The 23,845-nt window shown below is 41.7% G+C and overlaps 1 protein-coding gene across 2 annotated transcripts in view; it reads left to right on the forward strand.

The window, feature by feature from the left end:
• The first annotated feature begins 14,801 nt into the window (after positions 1 to 14,801).
• The window catches only part of LOC126213089 (potential E3 ubiquitin-protein ligase ariadne-2), a 139,353-nt gene continuing 130,309 nt past the window's right edge, over positions 14,802 to 23,845 (forward strand). For both annotated transcript variants that reach the window (XM_049940687.1, XM_049940686.1), the window contains exon 1: positions 14,802 to 15,604. In XM_049940687.1, coding sequence (XP_049796644.1) covers positions 15,009 to 15,604 — 596 coding nt within the window. In that variant the 5' untranslated portion in view covers positions 14,802 to 15,008. The remainder of the gene's footprint in view (positions 15,605 to 23,845) is intronic.

Genomic DNA, 23,845 nt, shown 5'->3' on the forward strand with positions numbered 1-23,845 from the left:
TCATTTTCTGACAGTCTTTCTGGTGTACCTATCTGTGACTCAGGGTCTCTGCTATATTGTGAGCAGCAACTATCCTTTTCATAATACTGTAGAAATAATATGTACATATATAAAACAATAATGAAGTAGGATACAATTGCATGGGGAGATGGCCCGAAGCTGGCCACGATGTAATCAGAGGAACTGTCCCAGCATTCGCCTTAGCAACAAGAGGAAACCATGGGAAACCTAAGTCAGGATGGTGGACAGGGAATAAAAAGCCTGGTCCTCCCGAATGTGAGTCCAGGACATTAAGACAGGAATAGCTACCTCACTCGGTACGTGATTGGAAAGGGAATAACAAAATACATCATCTATGCTGTGGGGTGAAATACACAGAAGAAGTAAATCAATGAACAAAATATTTTGAAAATAAAAATGCTATTGAAAAAGTGAAAACACATGAACACTTTACATAAGACTGCTGGGAACTACAACACACACAATAAATAAGTTAATGATGTGTGTAAATCATGAAATGTTGACATAAAACACCCTTGTAAACATAAAAACACAAAAACACATTATATAACACTGGTGAAAAGTATAATGCGTGAACACACAAAGATCTGCCAACACTATATCTGCTACAACTAGGCTAGCACAGATCCATTGTCAGCAAAGGTCTATCCCATTGCATCTGAAACAGAGGAAACAAAAAACCAAAAGCAGAAACATTCTTTACAAAGACAAACACAGCACCAATGACACATCAATTAATAGAGTCAAAAGAATTCAACAATAAATAAACGTCTAGTATTCCTGTAAGCTAACATATTCACTTACAGGGTGACAGTTATTGAACCATACGAAAAAAAAAAAAAAAAAAAATTAATTACAAACTACAGCATGCACACACTTTATTCAACATGTAAACATCACTACAGATATTTGGATTTAGGTTACGACATGTTTGATTCTGCCCGCCATTCTTGGCAATGATGTGACACGAGGAATAGCAAAATTCTGCACCACCGGCTGAAGTGTCGGAACATCAGTGCTGTCGATGACCACTCGAGTGACTGTTTTCAGCTCAGCAGTGGTTTTGGGGTTATTTCTGTACACAGGAAAATTAAAGAGACCTTTGGAGAAAAGAGAACCACTTGTATGAACATCAAGAGCTCAGATGGAAACCCAGTTCTAACCAAAGAAGGGAAAGCAGAAAGGTGGAAGGAGTATATAGAGGGTCTATACAAGGGCGATGTACTTGAGGACAATATTATGGAAATGGAAGAGGATGTCGATGAAGATGAAATGGGAGAGATGATACAGCGTGAAGAGTTTGACAGAGCACTGACAGACCTGAGTCGAAACAAGGCCCCGGGAGTAGACAACATTCCATTAGAACTACTGACAGCCTTGGGAGAGCCAGTCCTGACAAAACTCTACCATCTGGTGAGCAAGATGTATGAGACAGGCGAAATACCCTCAGACTTCAAGATGAATATAATAATTCCAATTCCAAAGAAAGCAGGTGTTGACAGGTCTGAAAATTACCGAACAATCAGTTTAATAAGTCACAGCTGCAAAATACTAACGCGAATTCTTTACAGACAAATGGAAAAAGTGGTAGAAGCCGACCTCGGGGAAGATCAGTTTGGATTCCGTAGAAATATTGGAACACGTGAGGCAATACTGACCCTACGACTTACCTTAGAAGCTAGATTAGGGAAAGGCAAACCTACATTTCTAGCATTTGTAGACTTAGAGAAAGCTTTTGACAATGTTGACTGGAATACTCTCTTTCAAATTCTGAAGGTGGCAGGGGTAAAATACAGGGAGCAAAAGGCTATTTACAATTTGTACAGAAACCAGATGGCAGTTATAAGAGTCGAGGGACATGAAAGGGAAGCAGTGGTTGGGCAGGGAGTGAGATAGGGTTGTAGCCTGTCCCCGATGTTATTCAATCTGTATATTGAGCAAGCAGTGAAGGAAACAAAAGAAAAATTTGGAGTAGGTATTAAAATCCATGGAGAAGAAATAAAAACTTTGAGGTTTGCCAATGACATTGTAATTCTGTCAGAGACAGCAAAGGACTTGGAAGAGCAGTTGAACGGAATGGACAGTGTCTTGAAAGGTGGGTATAAGACGAACATCAATAAAAGCAAAACGAGGATAATGGAATGTAGTCCAATTAAGTTGGGTGATGCTGAGGGAAGTACATTAGGAAATGAGACACTTAAAGTAGTAAAGGAGTTTTGCTATTTGGGGAAAAAAATAAATGATGATAGTCGAAGTAGAGAGGATATAAAATGTAGACTGGCAATGGCAAGGAAAGCATTTCTGAAGAAGAGAAATTTGTTAACATCCAGTATTGATTTAAATGTCAGGAAGTCGTTTCTGAAAGTGTTTGTATGGAGTGTAGCCATGTATGGAAGTGAAATGTGGACGATAAATAGTTTGGACAAAAAGGGAATAGAAGCTTTCAAAATGTAGTGCTACAGAAGAATGCTGAAGATTATATGGGTAGATCACATAACTAATGACGAGGTATTGAATACAATTGGGGAGAAGAGAAATTTGTGGCAGAACTTGACTAGAAGAAGGGATCGGTTGGTAGGACATGTTCTGTGGCATCAAGGGATCACCAATTTAGTATCGGAGGGCAGCATGGAGGGTAAAAATCGTAGAGGGAGACAAAGAGATGAATACACTAAGCAGATTCAGAAGGATGTAGGCTGCAGTAAGTACTGGGAGATGAAGAAGCTTGCACAGGATAGAGTAGCATGGAGAGCTGCATCAAACCAGTCTCAGAACTGAAGACCACAACAACAACTACCAGTGGGAATTGACTCGCATCAATGGGATAAGTTGAAAATTTTTGCCTTACTGGGATTCGAACCTGTGTCTCCTGATTACTTAGGCAAAAGGACTGTGTAGTGTAACGGGTTATTGGTGAGAATGACGTGTGTCCTGCTGAAGATGCTTATGCTGGCAAAAGATGGTCATGTGTTTTAGAAACATTTTATGCAGTGTGAAAAATATACTGTGTGCAACCCGATCTCTGATCTGTGGGATGGTGTGCATGCATTGATGTAACATAGCAGGGACAAGGTACAATGGTGAGTGTGGTGACACTTGCTGGATGTGGACATTTATTCCTTGATGACACCCCTTGAAGGCACCACAAACACCTCATAGAAAACAGACACACTACAATGTAAATGCTCAAGACAAATCAAGACTAGGTCTTAGACGTTAAGTGGGGTTTGGTGTGGTCAGATGTATAGAATGATGTATTTGAAGTTAGAGTAATTAATAATAGGATATGTCTTTACAACTGATATAATTATTTGAAGCAATACAGCATATTATCATTGAAGATGTGTTTGTCATTTGGTAACTGGAAATAGTGAGACATTCTCTCACAGCATCACCCTGCCTGCAGACAAAGTCAAGAAGAATAAGTTCACAAATGGCCTCAGTACAGAGTAGCTGGACCATGAGAACAAAAACAAAACAAAAATGTGACCATATTTAAAGAGAACAGTAAAAGGTAACATCAAACTGACAGATCTGCCAAGCAGTGTTCCCCACTCTCCCCACTCATGGTGTTACAGTCAAGATCTCTCTCTCTCTCTCTCTCTCTCTCTCTCTCTCTCTCTCTCTCTCTCACACACACACACACACAGACTATGGATATTGTACCACAGACACAGTCCCTTTGACTGTTCAGAGATCTCACTAAACCCGCCCAAAGGTGTAAGCAATCATCCATGTGCAGTGCCTATTAGACGGAGGGGGTCTGACAGCCAATCAGTTCCAGTCATTCCAGCAGGAAGGAGGTACACGGCTCGTGTTGTCTGTAGTTCAACCGTGTCTAGACGGTCAATACTGCAGTTCGATCGCGTCTGCATTGTTACATTGTGCCAGGAAGGGCTCTCAACAAGGGAAGTGTCCAGACGTCTTGGAGTGAACCAAAGTGATGTTGTTTGGACACGGAGAAGATACAGACATGGGAATTGTCGATGACGTAACTCACCCAGGCCGCCCGAGGTCTACTACAGCAGCGGATGACCACTACCTACAGATTGTGGCTTGGAGGAACCCTAACAGCAACGCCACCATGTTCAATAATGCTTTTTGTGCAGCCACAGGACTTCGTGTTACGACTCAGACTGTGCGCAGTAGGGTGCATGATGCACAGCTTCACTTCTGACATCCGTGGCGGGGTCCATTGCAACCACAAGAACGTGCAGCACGGTACAGATGGACCCAACAACATGCCGAATGGACTGCTCAAGACTGGCATCACGTTCTCTTCACCAATAAATGTTGCATATGCCTTCAACCAGACAATCGTTGGAGAAGTGTTTGGAGACCATCCGGTCAGGCCGAATGCCTTAGACACAATGTCCAGCGAGTGCAGCAAGGTAGAGGTTCCCTGCTGTTTTGGGGTTGCATTATGTGGGGCTGACGTATTCTGCTGGTGGTCACGGAAGGCGCCGTAACAGCTGTGCGATAAGTGAATGCCATCCTCTGATTGACAATGCAACATTATTGGTAGCATATTGGCGAGGCATTCATCTTCACGGATGACAATTCGCAACCCCATCGTGCACATCTTGTGAATGACTTCCTTCAGGATAATGACTTCGCTCAACTAGAGTGGCCAGCGTGTTCTCCAGACGTGAACCCTATTGAACATGCCTGGGATATATTGAAAAGGGCTGTTTATGGACGATGTGACCCACCAACCACTCTGATGGATCTACGCCGAATTGTCATTGAGGAGTGGGACAATCTGGACTAACACTGCCTTGATGAATTTGCGGATAGTATGCCACAACGAATAAAGGCATGCGTCAATGCGAGGGGACGTGCTTGTGGGTGTAAGAGGTACTGGAGTGTACAGTAATCTGGACCACCACCTCTGAAGATCTGGCTGTGTGGTGGTACAACATGCAATGTGTAGTGTTCATGAACAATAAAAAGGGTGGAAATGATGTTTATATTGCCCTCTATTCCAATTTTCTGTACAGGTTCCGGGACTCTCAGAACCGACGTTATGCAAAACATTTTTTGATGTGTTTATATGAAAAGGAAACATCACAGCTGACCACTATGCCATACCAACACAGTGGTCACCACACCCACCTCCTGTCAGACCCAAAATCTCACCTCTCTCTCACTAGCAGCTGTCTTCAGTTCCTTTGTGTCTTGATTCATAGTGGCTACACAATCAAAATTGTGTCCATTCTTTTGGACTCGGTATCAAGCTGAGGGACTGGGCAAAGTAAAGTTTTATGAACCTGGGAATAAATACTTGGGTTGCACAGAAGGTAAACAAATGCCGTTTACTACATACTCAGTCTGTGTTCGTGCCAGATGACCACTTAAGCTGACACACACTTATGTGCTTGGTCTACAACATTAGTTTATTCTGTGAAAAGAAATAGTGACTTCGACTGACAATTATACTCACTTTACAGCAATTTATACTCTTCAAAGTCGGAATTGTTTCATTATTTTCAAGTATATTATGGAATGGCTATTACTCATTTTAACTTGGAAACCAGCATGAGTACATTTCAAGTGAAATGATGGAATTCTTTGAAGAAAAGGGTGAGCAGTTAGAGTTTACGTAAGTTGTACATCTCATCCAGTCATAATGGCAGAACGACTAAATCGTACTATCATAGGAAAGGATCGCATAATTCTTGGACGCAAACTTGGAAATCAGTGTTGGTCACAAGCTGTAATAGCAGCTGTTTTTATCATTAATCATAACCCTACTTCAGCTTTGGATGGAAAAATTCCAGAAACCCTACAGTGTAGAAGCAAGTCAAACTTAATTTTTTTTTATTTTTTTATTGGTCCTGTAGATCATACATTTTGTACAGCAAAGCAGATCTTGATATAGGACAGTCAATGTGAAAATTATGTTAAGATGGTGTATGACGAGAGATGACAGTAGTGGTACATAACTCACACTGCAGAATACATATAGGATAAATTTTTGGAAATTTGTGGTAAGGTCTTATGGGACCAAACTGCTGAGGTCATCGGTCCCTAAGCTTACACACTACTTAATCTAACTTATGCAAAGGATGACTCACACACACCCATGCCCGAGGGAGGACTCGAACCTCCGACGGGGCGAGCTGCACGGACCGTGACGAGACACCTCAGACCGCACGGCTACCCCACGCGGCTAGGATAAACAGACAAAATATAAGAAAGGTGGTGTGTGATGAACGATGACAGTGATGGTACATAACACACATAGCAGAATACATATAAGAGATACAGACATACAATAATTAATTATCTTACTAATCAGAAATATCTACAAGTGATATACAGCTTATTACAAGTAATTAAAGTTTTGTTTCAAGAAATTCATGTACGGAATAGAAACAGTGATTTAGTAGTAATTCCTTTAATTTGATTCTCATTATTTTTTAGTTTTTTGCTTGTTTTTATGTCTGATGGGAGGTGGTTGTATATTTTAATGCCCATACACTTAACCCCATTAGCATACAATTTTGTGTTGTGAGGTATAATTTGTAATTGGGTTTTGTTTCTGGTGTCCTGTGTGGGGCAGTCTGCATTTCTGTGGAGAGATTCCAAGTGCTGTACAGTAAAACAAGCTAGTTCCATTATACAGGGTGATTCAAAAAGAATACCACAACTTTAAAAATGTGTATTTAATGAAAGAAACATAATATAACCTTCTGTTATACATCATTACAAAGAGTATTTAAAAAGGTTTTTTTTCACTCAAAAACAAGTTCAGAGATGTTCAATATGGCCCCCTCCAGACACACGAGCAATATCAACCCGATACTCCAACTCGTTCCACACTCTCTGTAGCATATCAGGCGTAACAGTTTGGATAGCTGCTGTTATTTCTCGTTTCAAATCATCAATGGTGGCTGGGAGAGGTGGCCGAAACACCATATCCTTAACATACCCCCATAAGAAAAAATCGCAGGGGGTAAGATCAGGGCTTCTTGGAGGCCAGTGATGAAGTGCTCTGTCACGGGCTGCCTGGCGGCCGATCCATCGCCTCGGGTAGTTGATGTTCAGGTAGTTACGGACAGATAAGTGCCAATGTGGTGGCGCTCCATCCTGCTGAAATATGAATTGTTGTGCTTCTTGTTCGAGCTGAGGGAACAGCCAATTCTCTAACATCTCCAGATACTGTAGTCCAGTTACAGTAGCACCTTCGAAGAAAAAGGGCCAAAAACTTTATTGGCTGAAATGGCACAGAAAACGTTCACCTTGGGCGAGTCACGTTCATACTGAGTTGTTTCCCGCAGATTCTCAGTGCCCCATATACAGACATTGTGACGGTTGACTTTCCCGTTAGTGTGGAAAGTTGCTTCATCAGTAAACACAATCTTTGAAACGAAAGATTCATCTGTTTCCATTTGAGCAAGGATAAAATCACAGAAATCGATTCTTTTCATCTTATCAGCTGCAGACAGTGCTCGAACCAATTTCAGACGATAAGGTTTCATAACTAACCTTTTTCGTAGGACTCTCCACACAGTCGATTGTGGAATTTGCAGCTCTCTGCTAGCTCTGCGAGTCGATTTTCCTGGGCTGCGAACAAATGCTTGCTGGATGCGTGCTACATTTTCATCACTCGTTCTCGGCCGTCCAGAACTTTTCCCTTTGCACAAACACCCATTCTCTGTAAACTGTTTATACCAACATTTAATACACCACCTATCAGGAGGTTTAACACCATACTTCGTTCGAAATGCACGCTGAACAACTGTCGTTGATTCACTTCTGCCGTACTCAATAACACAAAAAGCTTTCTGTTGAGCGGTCGCCATCTTAGGATCAACTGACGCTGATGCCTAGTCAACAGCGCCTCAAGCGAACAAATGTACAACTAAATGAAACTTTATAGCTCCTTAATTTGCCGACAGATAGTGCTTAGCTCTATCTTTTGTCGTTGCAAATTCCTAAAGTTGTGGTATTCTTTTTGAATCATCCTGTATAGAGGCATGGCAGTGACAGGATTTTTAACTGTTGAATCAGTGGTTTACAGTGTTCAGTTCTTTTTTTTTTACATTTCATTATTCTTACCACTTGTTTTTGTAACTTGAAAATTATGAGAGATTCAGAGCTATTTCCCCAGAAGATTAGGCCACAGCTCAAGACAGACTCAAGCAGGGCATATACACCAGGCTTCAAGGTATCTACACTGGCCATGTCTTTTAATGATCTTAATAAATAACAGGTTTTCTTAAGCTTTTGTGACAGTATCTCAATATGTGGTTTCCAATTTAGAGTGTTACTGATGATAAGTCCAAGAAATTTGGTGTCCTGCCTGTTTGTAATGTCATCTTTGCCAATAACTGTAACTGCATTGAAGGGGGTTAAGATTGTCTAGTGTGGAAGTTCATATTTACAGTTTTTTGAGTATTTGTGAGTAGGCTATTTGCTTCAAACCAAGATTGTAATTGACAAGTAGTTTCATTGACTGCACCTTGCTGTCGGCATACAGAAAGGAGCTGGCATTTGATTTAGAGATCATTTATGAACAATATGAAAAGAACAGGGCCAAGAACAGATTCCTGAGGGATGCCATTTATTGTATGTAGTGTATCTGACCTGCAGTACCTGGATGTCTTTGATTTTCTTAATTCTACATATTGCTTTCTTTCACTACGGTAGCTATGGAACCAATTGTCGGCTACACCTCTAATACCATACTTCTGGAGTTTCACAAGAAGCAGCTTATGGTCGACCACGTCAAATGCCTTAGACCGATCGAGAGATACACCAACAACAGGTTGTTTACGGTCAACAATACTTGAGCATTATTCTAGAAATGCATACAAAGTGCGTGTGGTGGACCTATTTCTCCAAAATCCGCATTGGTAAGATGAGATTATGTTGTTATAATTTAAAAATATTTCTAATCTAACTGACATACAGTATTCAAATTTTTTGAGAAGGCAAGTAGTATAGAAATTGGCCTATAATTTCCTATGCCTCTTTTCTCTCCCTTCTTGTAGAGAGGTATTTAAGATATTTGAGAGGGGTCCACTGATGTAATTTGGACACTTATAAAGTAAGAAGCAGGGTATCATATCATGCCCTGCAGAATAAATCTTTTTAACTCTTTTATTAAATAATATCTTCAATTTCATATGGTGTTATAGGAGATAGGAAAAAGGAGTTCAGATGAGTATTGTTTTTGGGAAGGGAGTGTACAGTGTTTTCGAGAGTTAGTCAGGAGATTTATGGGAAGAGAGTGTATAGTATTTGAAGAGTTGGTTAGGAGATTTGTGGAAAGTTCTGAAAAGTAGCTGTTGAATTTATTGGCAATTTTATGTGGATTTTCAGTCTTTTGCCCTTCTATATTTAGTGTGATTTTATCCTCTATGCTTAACTTTTTACCAGTCTTGAAGACATTATGCTTGTTTGGGTGTGTTGTGCACTTGCAAGTTCCAAAGGAATTAATAAGAAGCAAGTGTGACACCAGGCATCAAAGAGTTTTGTGACTGGATGGTTACACATTATGGTGTCCCAAACAACACAAATTTGTGTTTGGAAGAGACTTAAACTTTAAAAAGGACAAATTTCTATTTGAAGTTGAAAGTAGTGATGACTGCATCATGAAGCAAGCTAGTTAAATAGACAACATAACATGGAACACAACAGAAGGTAAACATTACCAGAATGAAAAAACTTTGGGGGATCTGAAGAAACTGCTGAAGTAACTCAGAGCTCTTGACTTCAGAAGAGATGCAGAAAACAGACCCTTTGCAGCAAAGCAAAAGAATAATAAGAAGATACAGATACTTGGATGGCTATGTTATTTTAGCTTTGAATGCAGAAAAAATTGTGGAAAATTTATCTCGAAATTTTGACGATGTGAAGGATAAGCACGACGAGGAAGAATAGACAAAAGCAATAAAGGAGTGATATTGGGCTCCCTATCAGGCAATGGAACTTAGACTTATGTAACACTTTCAGGAAGCCATTGAGAGCATCTACATCTACATTTATACTCCGCAAGCCACCCAGTGGTGTGTGGCGGAGGGCACTTTACGTGCCACTGTCATTACCTCCCTTTCCGGTGCCAGTCGCATACGGTTCGCGGGAAGAACGGCTGCCGGAAAGCCTCCGTGTGCACTTGTATCTCTCTGATTTTACATTTGTGATCTCCTCGGGAGGTATAAGTAGGGGGAAGAAATATATTCGATACCTCATCCAGAAACGCACCCTCTCGAAACCTGGACAGCAAGCTACACCGTGATGCAGAGCGCCTCTCTTGCAGAGTCTGCCACTCGAGTTTCCTAAACAGCTCTGTAATGCTAGCATGCTTACCAAATAACCCTGTGACGAAACGCGCCACTCTTCTTTGGATCTTCTCTATCTCCTCTGTCAACCCGACCTGGTACGGATTCCACACTGATGAGCAATACCCAAGTATAGGTCGAATGAGTGTTTTGTAAGCCACCTCCTTTGTTGATGGACTACATTTTCTAAGGACTCTCCCAATGAATCTCAACTGGCACCCGCCTTACCAACAATTAATTTTATATGATCATTCCACTTCAAATCATTCTGTACGCATACTCCCAGATATTTCACACTAGTAACTGATACCAGTGTTTGTTCTGCTATCATATAATCGTAAAATAAAGGATCCTTCTTTCTATGTATTTGCAATACATTACATTTGTGTATGTTAAGGGTCAGTTGCCACTCCCTGCGCCAAGTGCCTATCCGCTGCAGATCTTCCTGCATTTCGCTGCAATTTTCTAATGCTGCAACTTCTCTGTATACTACAGCATCATCCGCGAAAAGCTGCACGGAACTTCCGACACTATCTACTAGGTCATTTATATACACTCCTGGAAATGGGAAAAAGAACACATTGACACCGGTGTGTCAGACCCACCATACTTGCTCCGGACACTGCGAGAGGGCTGTACAAGCAATGATCACACGCACGGCACAGCGGACACACCAGGAACCGCGGTGTTGGCCGTCGAATGGCGCTAGCTGCGCAGCATTTGTGCACTGACGCCGTCCATGTCAGCCAGTTTGCCGTGGAATACGGAGCTCCATCGCAGTCTTTAACACTGGTAGCATGCCACGACAGGGTGGACGTGAACCGTATGTGCAGTTGACGGACTTTGAGCGAGGGCGTATAGTGGGCATGCGGGAGGCCGGGTGGACGTACCGCCGAATTGCTCAACACGTGGGGCGTGAGGTCTCCACAGTACATCGATGTTGTCGCCAGTGGTCGGCGGAAGGTGCATGTGCCCGTCGACCTGGGACCGGACCGCAGCGACGCACGGATGCACGCCAAGACCGTAGGATCCTACGCAGTGCCGTAGGGGACCGCACCGCCACTTCCCAGCAAATTAGGGACACTGTTGCTCCTGGGGTATCGGCGAGGACCATTCGCAACCATCTCCATGAAGCTGGGCTACGGTCCCGCACACCGTTAGGCCGTCTTCCGCTCACGCCCCAACATCGTGCAGCCCGCCTCCAGTGGTGTCGCGACAGGCGTGAATGGAGGGACGAATGGAGACGTGTCGTCTTCAGCAATGAGAGTCGCTTCTGCCTCGGTGCCAATGATGGTCGTATGCGTGTTTGGCGCCGTGCAGGTGAGCGCCACAATCAGGACTGCATACGACCGAGGCACACAGGGCCAACACCCGGCATCATGGTGTGGGGAGCGATCTCCTACACTGGCCGTACACCACTGGTGATCGTCGAGGGGACACTGAATGGTGCACGGTACATCCAAACCGTCATCGAACCCATCGTTCTACCATTCCTAGACCGGCAAGGGAACTTGCTGTTCCAACAGGACAATGCACGTCCGCATGTATCCCGTGCCACCCAACGTGCTCTAGAAGGTGTAAGTCAACTACCCTGGCCAGCAAGATCTCCGGATCTGTCCCCCATTGAGCATGTTTGGGACTGGATGAAGCGTCGTCTCACGCGGTCTGCACGTCCAGCACGAACGCTGGTCCAACTGAGGCACCAGGTGGAAATGGCATGGCAAGCCGTTCCACAGGACTACATCCAGCATCTCTACGATCGTCTCCATGGGAGAATAGCAGCCTGCATTGCTGCGAAAGGTGGATATACACTGTACTAGTGCCGACATTGTGCATGCTCTGTTGCCTGTGTCTATGTGCCTGTGGTTCTGTCAGTGTGATCATGTGATGTATCTGACCCCAGGAATGTGTCAATAGAGTTTCCCCTTCCTGGGACGATGAAGTCACGGTGTTCTTATTTCAATTTCCAGGAGTGTATATTGTGAAAAGCAATGGTCCCATAACACTCCCCTGTGGCACGCCAGAGGTTACTTTAAGTCTGTAGACGTCTCTCCATTGAGAACAACATGCTGTGTTCTGTTTGCTAAAAACTCTTTAATCCAGCCACACAGCTGGTCTGATATTCCATAGGCTCTTACTTTATCAGCAAGTAGATGTGCAAAGTAAAAAGAGATGTATCTGGAAATAGTAAAAGGTATAAGGCATGCCATTACAGGCTGTCCAAGGGTAAAAGAGAGTAACTATGAGGAGGGATCTACACCTAGATCTACATCTGTACTTTGCAACCTACTGTGTAGTGCATGGCAGAGGTATTTCCCATTATACCAGTTATTAGGGTCTTCTCCCATTCCATTCATGTATGGAGTGTGGAAAAATGATTGTTGAAAAGTCTCCATTGTGCTGTAATTAATCTAATCTTGTTCTCACAGTCCCTATGGGAGTGATAAGGATTGCAGTATAATTTTGGAGTCATCATTTAAATTTGATTCTTGAAACTTTGTAAGCAGGCTTTCTCAGGATAGTTTATGTCTATCTTCGAGAGGAAGGACAGGAATACAGCAGTCCCATTGGGCTTTTTAATTATTATTGCATACCGGATTTCAGCTATAAATAGCCATGTTAACTGCATTTGAGTGAGCTATAGTCAAACTAACTCCAGTCACTATGTAGCTTTATTGGTGTACAGTCAGGAGTAAACTGGTGACATGTACTGCTGGAAATTTGTTGGATTATTACTCCCATTGTGACTGGTTGTGGTATTTCTATCCTTCCTTATAATAATAGGTGGTCGCTGTCCACAATGGTTAAATATGGAGTCGAAGATGTTGAAGTGTCTCTAAAAGACTGCCAGTTCAGTTTCTTCAGCATCTGTGTGACACTCTCCCACAGGTCAAACATTCATCTTGCCCTTCTCTGTATACATTCAATATCGCCTGACCCCCGTTCATCTTACCTAGTATGGATCCCACACGCTTTGGCTGTGTTCTAGGATGGGTCAAACAAGTGACTGGTAAATAACTTCTTTTGTAGACTGACTGCATTTTCCCAGTTTTCTATCAATAAACTGAAGTCTGCCACTTGCTTTATCCGTAACTGAACCTATGTGATCAGTCCATTTCATATCCCTACAAAGTGCTACACCCCCAGGTATTTTTATGTGTTGACCAATCCCAAATATGAGTCACTGATATTGCATAGTAATAGGATACTACTTTTTTTTCATTGTGTGTAATAAATAAACACAACATTTTTATGAAGTAAGTGGATGTACAAAATGCATTCCTACACATAAAGCTAAATTTATCTGTGAAACCTATGACAGTTTCTGACGATTATCATTGTGCATACTGCTATTACAGAAATGTGAAAATAAATGAGTGAAGTATGTGGATATAAAATACAATTTTATACAACTGTTCTACATCGGACATCTACATGTTCAGTTACCAGCTCCAAGGAAAAAGTGGCAGATATCTTAAGAAAAGCATTTATGAGTTCACAATTCAACAGGGTGTTTCAGGTTGGGGACATTGAAACTGAGAGATGCTTGGTGTGTTACTGTTTGTACTTGTGATTTGCCATATGTATGTGTCATTTTTGGAAGTTCCCAATTGGAATTATTAAATAGAGGGGGATGTTGAAGTATGAACAACTTGGTAATTATACTTTTATATTTTCTCCTCTGTTATATGTGTTCCTCTCAGCCTTTGTTCTTGTTCAGTATCTTGCCAGCAATGGTGGCTCTCCAGTAATCGTAATATTGCTTAAACTATTATTAGGTTACTTGCCTAACTGTGGTTTCCCAATTTTTAACTAGATAATATTCAGAGAAGTTTCTAGTTACAACATAAGGCTTGCGAGTGGCGAATCACATTTACTTTTGGGATAGAATTTCTGCGAGGATCTATAACAGAGAGTTGTAGAAGCACGGAATAAAAACACCTACATCGGCAAAATGATTGTATCGATAGGAACGAGGGGACAAGCATAATGAGAATAGCTCAAACTATGTCTGATGTAGAGATCATTAACAGCTTCTTTTTACATTTGTTTACGTGTGTGTGAACGAAGACGTCGAAGTATTTACGTTACATTTCTGGCCTGCACGCCCTAGACATTGCTTGTTATTCCTGCACCCTAATCATTGTTGGTTTTCGACTTTTTAGCTACAGTTTCATATAATGGAAAAAAGTACGCGAATCAGTTTCGAATGTACCAATGGTCCCTTTAGTATAGATTTACTTCACATGTTTTTCTTTTAATTCAGACAGATATAATTAAGAAAATAGCCATATTTAGTTACGACGTTGTCCACATCCGTAATATTTACTCTCGCAATTTGAAATGAGCAATCATTAAATTTATTCACCACCAGTGCTCAGCCGCCATTTTTTTAAATGATTTCTGTTGCTGCCAACTGTCGGTGACCACACGCACTACGAGATGATCCGCAGCGCTGTTATGCGGTGAAGTTTTGCAGTAGCTGCGACAGCAAAAGTTAACCTACACACGAGTGGCTTTTGACATTAGTGTCGTCACTGGGTAGAGTTTTGATGCGATCAATAACATTTTAAGAGTGTGTTCTCCCTCGCTTGTTATGTGTACTACTTCATACCGTCGTGCAGTAGCAACAATAACAACAACAATAAAAGTTATAACGAAATCGTTTAGTGCTGCAGCTCATTGCTAGCAGCAAAGATGTCTGGAGAGGAATGCGAATCAGGAATGGATTATTCAGAGGACGAGTGTGGCTACGCGGATTATTACAATGACGAGGATGATTGCGAAATGGAGCAACCGGACCCGACGAAGCGAGATCCAGAATATTTCAGCTACGAGTGCCTGAGTGTGGAAGAAGTGGAACGGCATCTAAACGTCTCAGTTGAAGCATTAAGTAACAGCTTGCAGATAACCCCATCATTAGCTAAAGTGCTGTTGCATACTAACCGGTGGTCAGTGCAGGACATAGTGAAGAAATTCGGTGACGAATCTGTGAACCTCCTGGACCGCAAGTCGTCTGCGTCTTCTACAACGGGGGCGGTGGATCAGGGACAGATCCGCACAACCCTACAAGCCATCCAGTGTCCAGTGTGCCTACTAACGCAGCCGCATGATAAATTTAGCGCCCTTTCGTGCAGTCACAAGTTCTGTAAGGACTGTTGGTCGGTGCACTTTGAGGTGCAAATACTGCAGGGAGTTTCGACAGGCATTGGCTGCATGGCGAAAGACTGTGACGTTCTCGCTCCAGAAGACTTCGTTCTGTCCCAGGTCTCACGGCCTGCCACCAGAGAGAGGTACCTTATTTCTCATATTTTTCAGCTTCTAATTAATCGACTTATTTTCACTCCCCCCCCCCCCCCCTACACACACACACACACACACACACACACACACTCTCTCTCTCTCTCTCTCTCTCTCTCTCTCTCTCTCTCTCTATATCACACTTGGATTCTTTTACAGTTTAGCCTCAAATTTATGTCCCAGTTGTTATTGTATTGGCCGTCCCTCTCCATCAATCCCTTGTGTCTTTTTTAAAATGTATTCTGCTGGATAACTTCTGTTAAATTACATTTGTATCATGTTTCCCATGTTATTCAAAAACAATACAAGAAGTTCTAGAGACCATTGTCAATGTAATTATTCAGCCAGAAACTTGCTTTGAATGCTCAGAAATTTAAAATTGTGCACTTCGCAAAACGAAAAATGTAGTATGACTGTGATATCAGTGAGTCACTATTGGAGTCAGCTAACTCATACAAGTAGGGATATGAAATGGAATGATCACATCGTCTCAGCTACAAAGGAGGTTGCTCACAAATCACATGTGTAAGTGGTTCTAGAATATGTGTGTGAGACCTGTACCGGAGAGGATTAACAGGAAATACTGAATAGAAGGACAGCATGAACAGTCCCTGGTTTGTTTGATCCATGGCAGAGTGTCACAGAGGTACAGAAGGCAGTGAACTGGTAGAAGATAGATATAAAAGTTTCTGTCTCAAGAAAGTCTGTTATCAAGGTTTCAAGAACTGGCTTTAATTGGTGAATCTAGGAATATATCACAGCCCCCTGTGTATTGCTCACATAGGGATTCTGAGGATAAGATAAGAATAATTACTGCATGCCAAGAGGCATTCAACAACATTCTTCCTGTGCTCCTTATGTGAATGAAACGGGAAGAGACCCTAATAACTGGTACAGTGGGGCGTACCCTTTGCCATGCACCTCTTGGTGGTTTGCAGAGTATATATGTGGATGTACATGTAGACTGTTGTGCAGTTTTCTGTGGAGTGTCACCCACCATGATATGCACACTTATGGCAGATCAGGGTGGTGTGTGGTCCAATTGAGTTCAATTTGAACATATTTATTGGCAGTAGAATTGTCTGTAATTCACTGTGGTGTGGTACTCAACCCCTCCAAAAAATCATTGCATATTTGGAGTGTTCTATAAATGTGGGATCAAGGCTACAGTTTTGGCTACTACCCCAAATATGACCACTCTGGTGTAATTAGTAAAATTTTAAGCTTCTTTTGAATACCAACTACTCTCACAATAGCGTATTACAGTCAAAATGAAATGTTCTGTTGAGTTAGGTGTAGATGCCTTTTCTTGTTCGGAGTTGTAATTTTGTGTAAAAGGTCTATTTTGAAGAAGTTGAACTTAATAGCATTTTTCTTTAAGCAACGCAGTATCAGTTTTTCATATTCTGCATGATTAAATAAAACATCAGTAGAAACTTAATCTGTTAGTAGGTTAGGTTTCATTTCTTACATGTTAATTGTTGTACAACCCAAAAGTACACTTAAACTGATGTGGCCAGTAACAGATATATATTTATTCTTGGTTCTGTGTTATGGCCATGCTTGTGTCCATAAGTGGAGACATATGCATGTCCTGTTTTTGCCACTTAAAAATTTATACGAAACATCTATAATACAAATTTTGTCTATTTTAACTAAGCTAGTTTCATTTAAGTGGGCCTATTGAAAATATTTCTGGTATTTTTTAATATCAAGATAGACCCAATTAATAGGATTGCTGGAGCATCCCATATTAATTTCTCTATCCTTGTAACATACTAAAATATGCAATACAAATTATGAAATGTAACATTTTTTAACTCAAGGATTTTGAGTCAACCAAAGAACAAGAGGTTTCAGTAATCTCCCGATGAAGTTAAATAGGCCCTGGAGGCTATTGTTGAGGAAAGGAAGGCTGCTACTGGCTCTACAATGCTCCAACAACATTAAGAAATACAATTTCTGGTCTACCTCCGCAAGAATCTACTGTCACCGTATGTTTTTCTCTAATGGTGTTTCTAGGTACTAAGAAAAATCTCCATGTGTCTATGCGAAACCTTACTGAAAAGGCAGGTTCGTAAATATCTAAGTCTCCTTTGCAAACATTCTGCCTGAGGAAAAGTGATATGACTTTCTGGAGAGATATAAAAGTTTAGTCACAAAGATGCTGAATGTTAGTGGGGTCAGAGGTGATCCTAACAGAGTTTTTATTATAGATAAAACCTTTTTTCTGGCTCCTGAAGGGGAATTAATCATAGATAGAATTACAACAATTTTCATTAGGCTAATTGTTTTTCTGTTCCACTCAGTTGTTGTAACTTTATGTACTTCGTGCTATTTTGTTTCCTTATGTGCTTGTGTAAACAACAAATTACTTTATAGCAAATCGGTTTTACAATAACTTAAAGCCCCAGTTTTATTATAGGTCCCTAATATGCAGCCAAAAGCGGGGAAATGACTGGGCAGCCATAGCTAGAATTAATGTGGACAAAACTTGGGAAATGTATGAATTTATTCAATTTTTTTCATTTGTTATGAAACTTAAAAACATATATTCCTACATAAGCGCTGGCAGGTCGATAGACACACAAACAAACACAAATATACACACAAAATTCAAGCTTTCGCAACAAACTGTTGCCTCATCAGGAAAGAGGGAAGGAGAGGGAAAGAGGAAAGGATGTGGGTTTTAAGGGAGAGGGTAAGGAGTCATTCCAATCCCGGGAGCGGAAAGACTTACCTTAGGGGGAAAAAAGGACAGGTATACACTCGCACACACACACATATCCATCCACACATACAGACACAAGCAGACATATTTAAAGACAAAGAGTTTGGGCAGAGATGTCAGTCGAGGCAGAAGTGCAGAGGCAAAGATGTTGTTGAAAGACAGGTGAGGTATGAGTGGCGGCAACTGGAAATTAGCGGAGATTGAGGCCTGGCGGATAACGAGAAGAGAGGATATACTGAAGGGCAAGTTCCCATCTCCGGAGTTCGGATAGGTTGGTGTTGGTGGGAAGTATCCAGATAACCCGGACGGTGTAACACTGTGCCAAGAGTCTGCCAACCCAAAGTTTGGTACAGATTTATTGATGACATCTTCATGATCTGGACTCACAGTGAAGAAGAACTCCAGAATTTCCTCTCCAACCTCAATTCCTTTGGTTCCATCAAATTCACCTGGTCCTACTCCAAATCCCATGCCACTTTCCTTGACGTTGACCTCCACCTGTCCAATGGCCAACTTCACACGTCCGTCCACATCAAACCCACCAACAAGCAACAGTACCTCCATTATGACAGCTGCCACCCATTCCACATCAAACGGTCCCTTCCCTACAGCCTAGGTCTTCGTGGCAAACGAATCTGCTCCAGTCCGGAATCCCTGAAGCATTACACCAACAACCTGACAACAGCTTTCGCATCCCGCAACTACCCTCCCGGCCTGGTACAGAAGCAAATAACCAGAGCCACTTCCTCATCCCCTCAAACCCAGAATCCCCCACAGAAGAACCACAAAAGTGCCCCACTTGTGACAGGATACTTTCCGGGACTGGACCAGACTCTGAATGTGGCTCTCCAGCAGGGATACGACTTCCTCAAATCCTGCCCTGAAATGAGATCCATCCTTCATGAAATCCTCCCCACTCCGCCAAGAGTGTCTTTCCGCCGTCCACCTAACCTTCGTAACCTGTTAGTTCATCCCTATGAAATCCCCAAACCACCTTCCCTACCCTCTGGCTCCTATCCTTGTAACCGCCCCCGGTGCAAAACCTGTCCCATGCACCCTCCCACCACCACCTACTCCAGTCCTGTAACCCGGAAGGTGTACACGATCAAAGGCAGAGCCACGTGTGAAAGCACCCACGTGATTTACCAACTGACCTGCCTACACTGTGACGCATTCTATGTGGGAATGACCAGCAACAAACTGTCCATTCACATGAATGGACACAGGCAGACAGTGTTTGTTGGTAATGAGGATCACCCAGTGGCTAAACATGCCTTGGTGCACAGCCAGCACATCTTGGCACAGTGTTACACCGTCCGGGTTATCTGGATACTTCCCACCAACACCAACCTATCCGAACTCCGGAGATGGGAACTTGCCCTTCAGTATATCCTCTCTTCTCGTTATCCGCCAGGCCTCAATCTCCGCTAATTTCCAGTTGCCGCCACTCATACCTCACCTGTCTTTCAACAACTTCTTTGCCTCTACTCTTCCACCTCGACTGACATCTCTGCCCAAACTCTTTGTCTTTAAATATGTCTGCTTGTGTCTGTATGTGTGGATGGATATGTGTGTGTGTGCGAGTGTATACCTGTCCTTTTTTCCCCCTAAGGTAAGTCTTTCCGCTCCCGGGATTGGAATGACTCCTTACCCTCTCCCTTAAAACCCACATCCTTTCCTCTTTCCCTCTCCTTCCCTCTTTCCTGATGAGGCAACAGTTTGTTGCGAAAGCTTGAATTTTGTGTGTATATTTGTGTTTGTTTGTGTGTCTATCGACCTGCCAGCGCTTTTGTTTGGTAAGTCTCACCATCTTTCTTTTTAGATATATTGTTTCCACGTGGAATGTTTCCCTCTGTTATATATTCCTACATAGTTATAATGTACAGGCTTTGAAACAATAGGTATTATTTTTTTAAGTAATTTACAAACTTTATTTCTGTAGTGAACATACAGCCTATTTTGAATTGTCTGTAAGATGGCCATAAGTGGTGCCTTTGCCCTAATTACATCTAATTGTGATGTGAGTGCCTCCCTCCTATGGAGGCACAAAGATTTGCGTTGTGTGAAACACTGTGGAAACCTCAGTTCTAAAACTTTGTTTTTGTTTATGCTCTGAGTGTTTTTTTCCCCTCCATTTTGCAACATAAAGTATGATAAAAATTTGTTTTTCTTTCTTGCTACAAATGTATCTTTAATCTACCACAAAAAGATCAGAATGAAGATGGACAAGTCCATTAAAGTCAGTTTCCAGAGTAACGTCTGGAAAGGGAAACCAACGTTAATTAATTAAGCATGCAATTTCAATTGTTTCACAGTTCAGGTACTATATCTTTGATAAGTGTTTAAACAGGCTAGTATGCTACTTTATATTCACTTACTCGAATACAGTTATTATGCTTTTACCCATTGTAGATGTGGAACACTGTAAAAGATGGATGGAGGTTATTGGAGTGGCTGCAGGCAGTCGTTTTCATGATGGTAGAGATTGTTTTATTTTACCATCACCAGTTTTGAGGTGCATAGTGACTCATCATTAGATGGTATACATGTCTTATTTGTTTATTAGATTTTTTGCGGATCAATGTGTGTAGTGCTATGTTTGCCAACATCACATGTGCTCCGAGAATAAACACAGGTTGTAAATAACTCCATATGTCAATTCCCACAAGGCTACTAACAAATAATAAATGTATGCTGTGTGATGATGAGTTGCTGTGTGTCTCGAAAGCAGTGGGGCTATGGTAATCAAAAAAATTCCATCGTCACAGAGGTGACCGGTTGCAATCGTTTTGATGATATTCGTACTGTTATTGCTTGGAAGGATAAAATTTATTGGATGTGGTTCACTTTCTTTCTGAAACTTCAAGGAAAATGTATGGCATGAAATTTATTATCAGTATTAGTTTTGTATTAAGGATTATACATATCTGTTTCTCATTATATCAGTTAAAACACCTTTCATATTCTCAATTTTCAAAGAATTGGTGCTTAGATACCCTGTAATTTTATTTCACATAACACAACTGCATACTGAAGTTCTTAGTTAGTTGTGGTCTTCAGTCCTGAGACTGGTTTGATGCAACTCTCCATGCTACTCTATCCTGTGCAAGCTTCTTCATCTCCCAGTACCTACTGCAACCTACATCATTCTGAATCTGCTTAGTGTATTCATCTCTTGGTCTCCCCCTACGATTTTTACCCTCCACGATGCCCTCCAATACTAAATTGGTGATCCCTTGATGCCTCAGAACATGTCCTACCAACCGATCCCTTCTTCTGGTCAAGTTGTGCCACAAACTCCTCTTCTCCCCAATCCTATTCAGTACCTCCTCATTAGTTATGTGATCTACCCATCTAATCTTCAGCATTCTTCTGTAGCACCACATTTCGAAAGCTTCTATTCTCTTCTTGTCCAAACTATTTACCGTCCATGTTTCACTTCCATACATGGCTACACTCCATACAAATACTTTCAGAAATGACTTCCTGACACTTAAATCTATACTCGATGTTAGCAAATTTCTCTTCTTCAGAAACGCTTTCCTTGCCATTGCCAGTCTACATTTTATATCCTCTCTACTTCGACCATCATCGGTTATTTTGCTCCCCAAATAGCAAAACTCCTTTACTACTTTAAGTGTCTCATTTCCTAATCTAATACCCTCAACATCACCCGACTTAATTCGACTACATTCCATTATCCTCGTTTTGCTTTTGTTCATCTTATATCCTCCCTTCAAGACACGATCCATTCTGTTCAACTGCTCTTCCAAGTCCTTTGCTGTCTCTGACAGAATTACAATGTCATCGGCGAACCTCAAAGTTTTTATTTCTTCTCCATGGATTTTAATACCTACTCCGATTTTTTCTTTTGTTTCCTTTACTGCTTGCTCAATATACAGATTGAATAACATCGGGGACAGGCTACAACCCTGTCTTACTCCCTTCCCAACCGCTGCTTCCATTTCATGTCCCTCGACTCTTATAACTGCCATCGGGTTTCTGTACAAATTGTAAATAGCCTTTCGCTCCCTGTATTTTACCCCTGCCACCTTTAGAATTTGAAAGAGAGTATTCCAGTCAACATTGTCAAAAGATTTCTCTAAGTCTACAAATGCTAGAAACGTAGGTTTGCCTTTCCTTAATCTTTCTTCTAAGGTAAGTCGTAAGATCAGTATTGCCTCACGTGTTCCAGTATTTCTACGGAATCCAAACTGATCTTCCCCGAGGCCGGCTTCTACTAGTTTTTCCATTCGTCTGAAAAGAATTCGTGTTAGTATTTTGCAGCTGTGGCTTATTAAACTGATTGTCCGGTAATTTTCACATCTGTCAACACCTGCTTTCTTTGGGATTGGAATTATTATATTCTTCTTGAAGTCTGTGGGTATTTCGCCTGTTTCATACATCTTGCTCACCAGATGGTAGAGTTTTGTCAGGACTGGCTCTCCCAAGGCCGTCAGTAGTTCCAATGGAATGTTGTCTACTCCGGGGGCCTTGTTTCGACTCAGGTCTTTCAGTGCTCTGTCAAACTCTTCACGCAGTATCGTATCTCCCATTTCATCCTCATCTACATCCTCTTCCATTTCCATAATATTGTCCTCAAGTACATCGCCCTTGTATAGACCCTCTATATACTCCTTCCACCTTTCTGCTTTCCCTTCTTTGCTTAGAACTGGGTTTCCATCTGAGCTCTTGATGTTCATACAAGTGGTTCTCTTATCTCCAAAGGTCTCTTTAATTTTCCTGTAGGCAGTATCTATCTTACCCCTAGTGAGAAAAGCCTCTACATCCTTACATTTGTCCTCTAGCCATCCCTGCTTAGCCATTTTGCACTTCCTGTCGATCTCATTTTTCAGACGTTTGTATTCCTTTTTGCCTGCTTCATTTACTACATTTTTATATTTTCTCCTTTCATCAATTAAATTCAAATTTTCTTCTGTTACCCAAGGATTTCTACTAGCCCTCGTCTTTTTACCTATTTGATCCTCTGCTGCGTTCACTACTTCATCCCTCAAAGCTACCCATTCCTCTTCTACTGTATTTCTTTCCCCCATTCCTGTCAATTGTTCCCTTATGCTCTCCCTGAAACTCTGTACAACCTCTGGTTCTTTCAGTTTATCCAGGTCCCATCTCCTTAAATTCCCACCTTTTTTCAGTTTCTTCAGTTTTAATCTACAGGTCATAACCAATAGATTGTGGTCAGAGTCCACATCTGCCCCTGGAAATGTCTTACAATTTAAAACCTGGTTCCTAAATCTCTGTCTTACCATTATATAATCTATCTGATACCTTTTAGTATCTCCAGGGTTCTTCCATGTATACAACCTTCTATCATGATTCTTAAACCAAGTGTTAGCTATGATTAAGTTGTGCTCTGTGCAAAATTCTACCAGACGGCTTCCTCTTTCATTCCTTAACCCCCTTGCATATTCACCTACTACGTTTCCTTCTCTTCCTTTTCCTACACTCAAATTCCAGTCACCCATGACTATTAAATTTTCGT

Source organism: Schistocerca nitens, chromosome 11 (assembly GCF_023898315.1).
Source record: "Schistocerca nitens isolate TAMUIC-IGC-003100 chromosome 11, iqSchNite1.1, whole genome shotgun sequence".
Lineage (NCBI taxonomy): Eukaryota > Metazoa > Arthropoda > Insecta > Orthoptera > Acrididae > Schistocerca > Schistocerca nitens.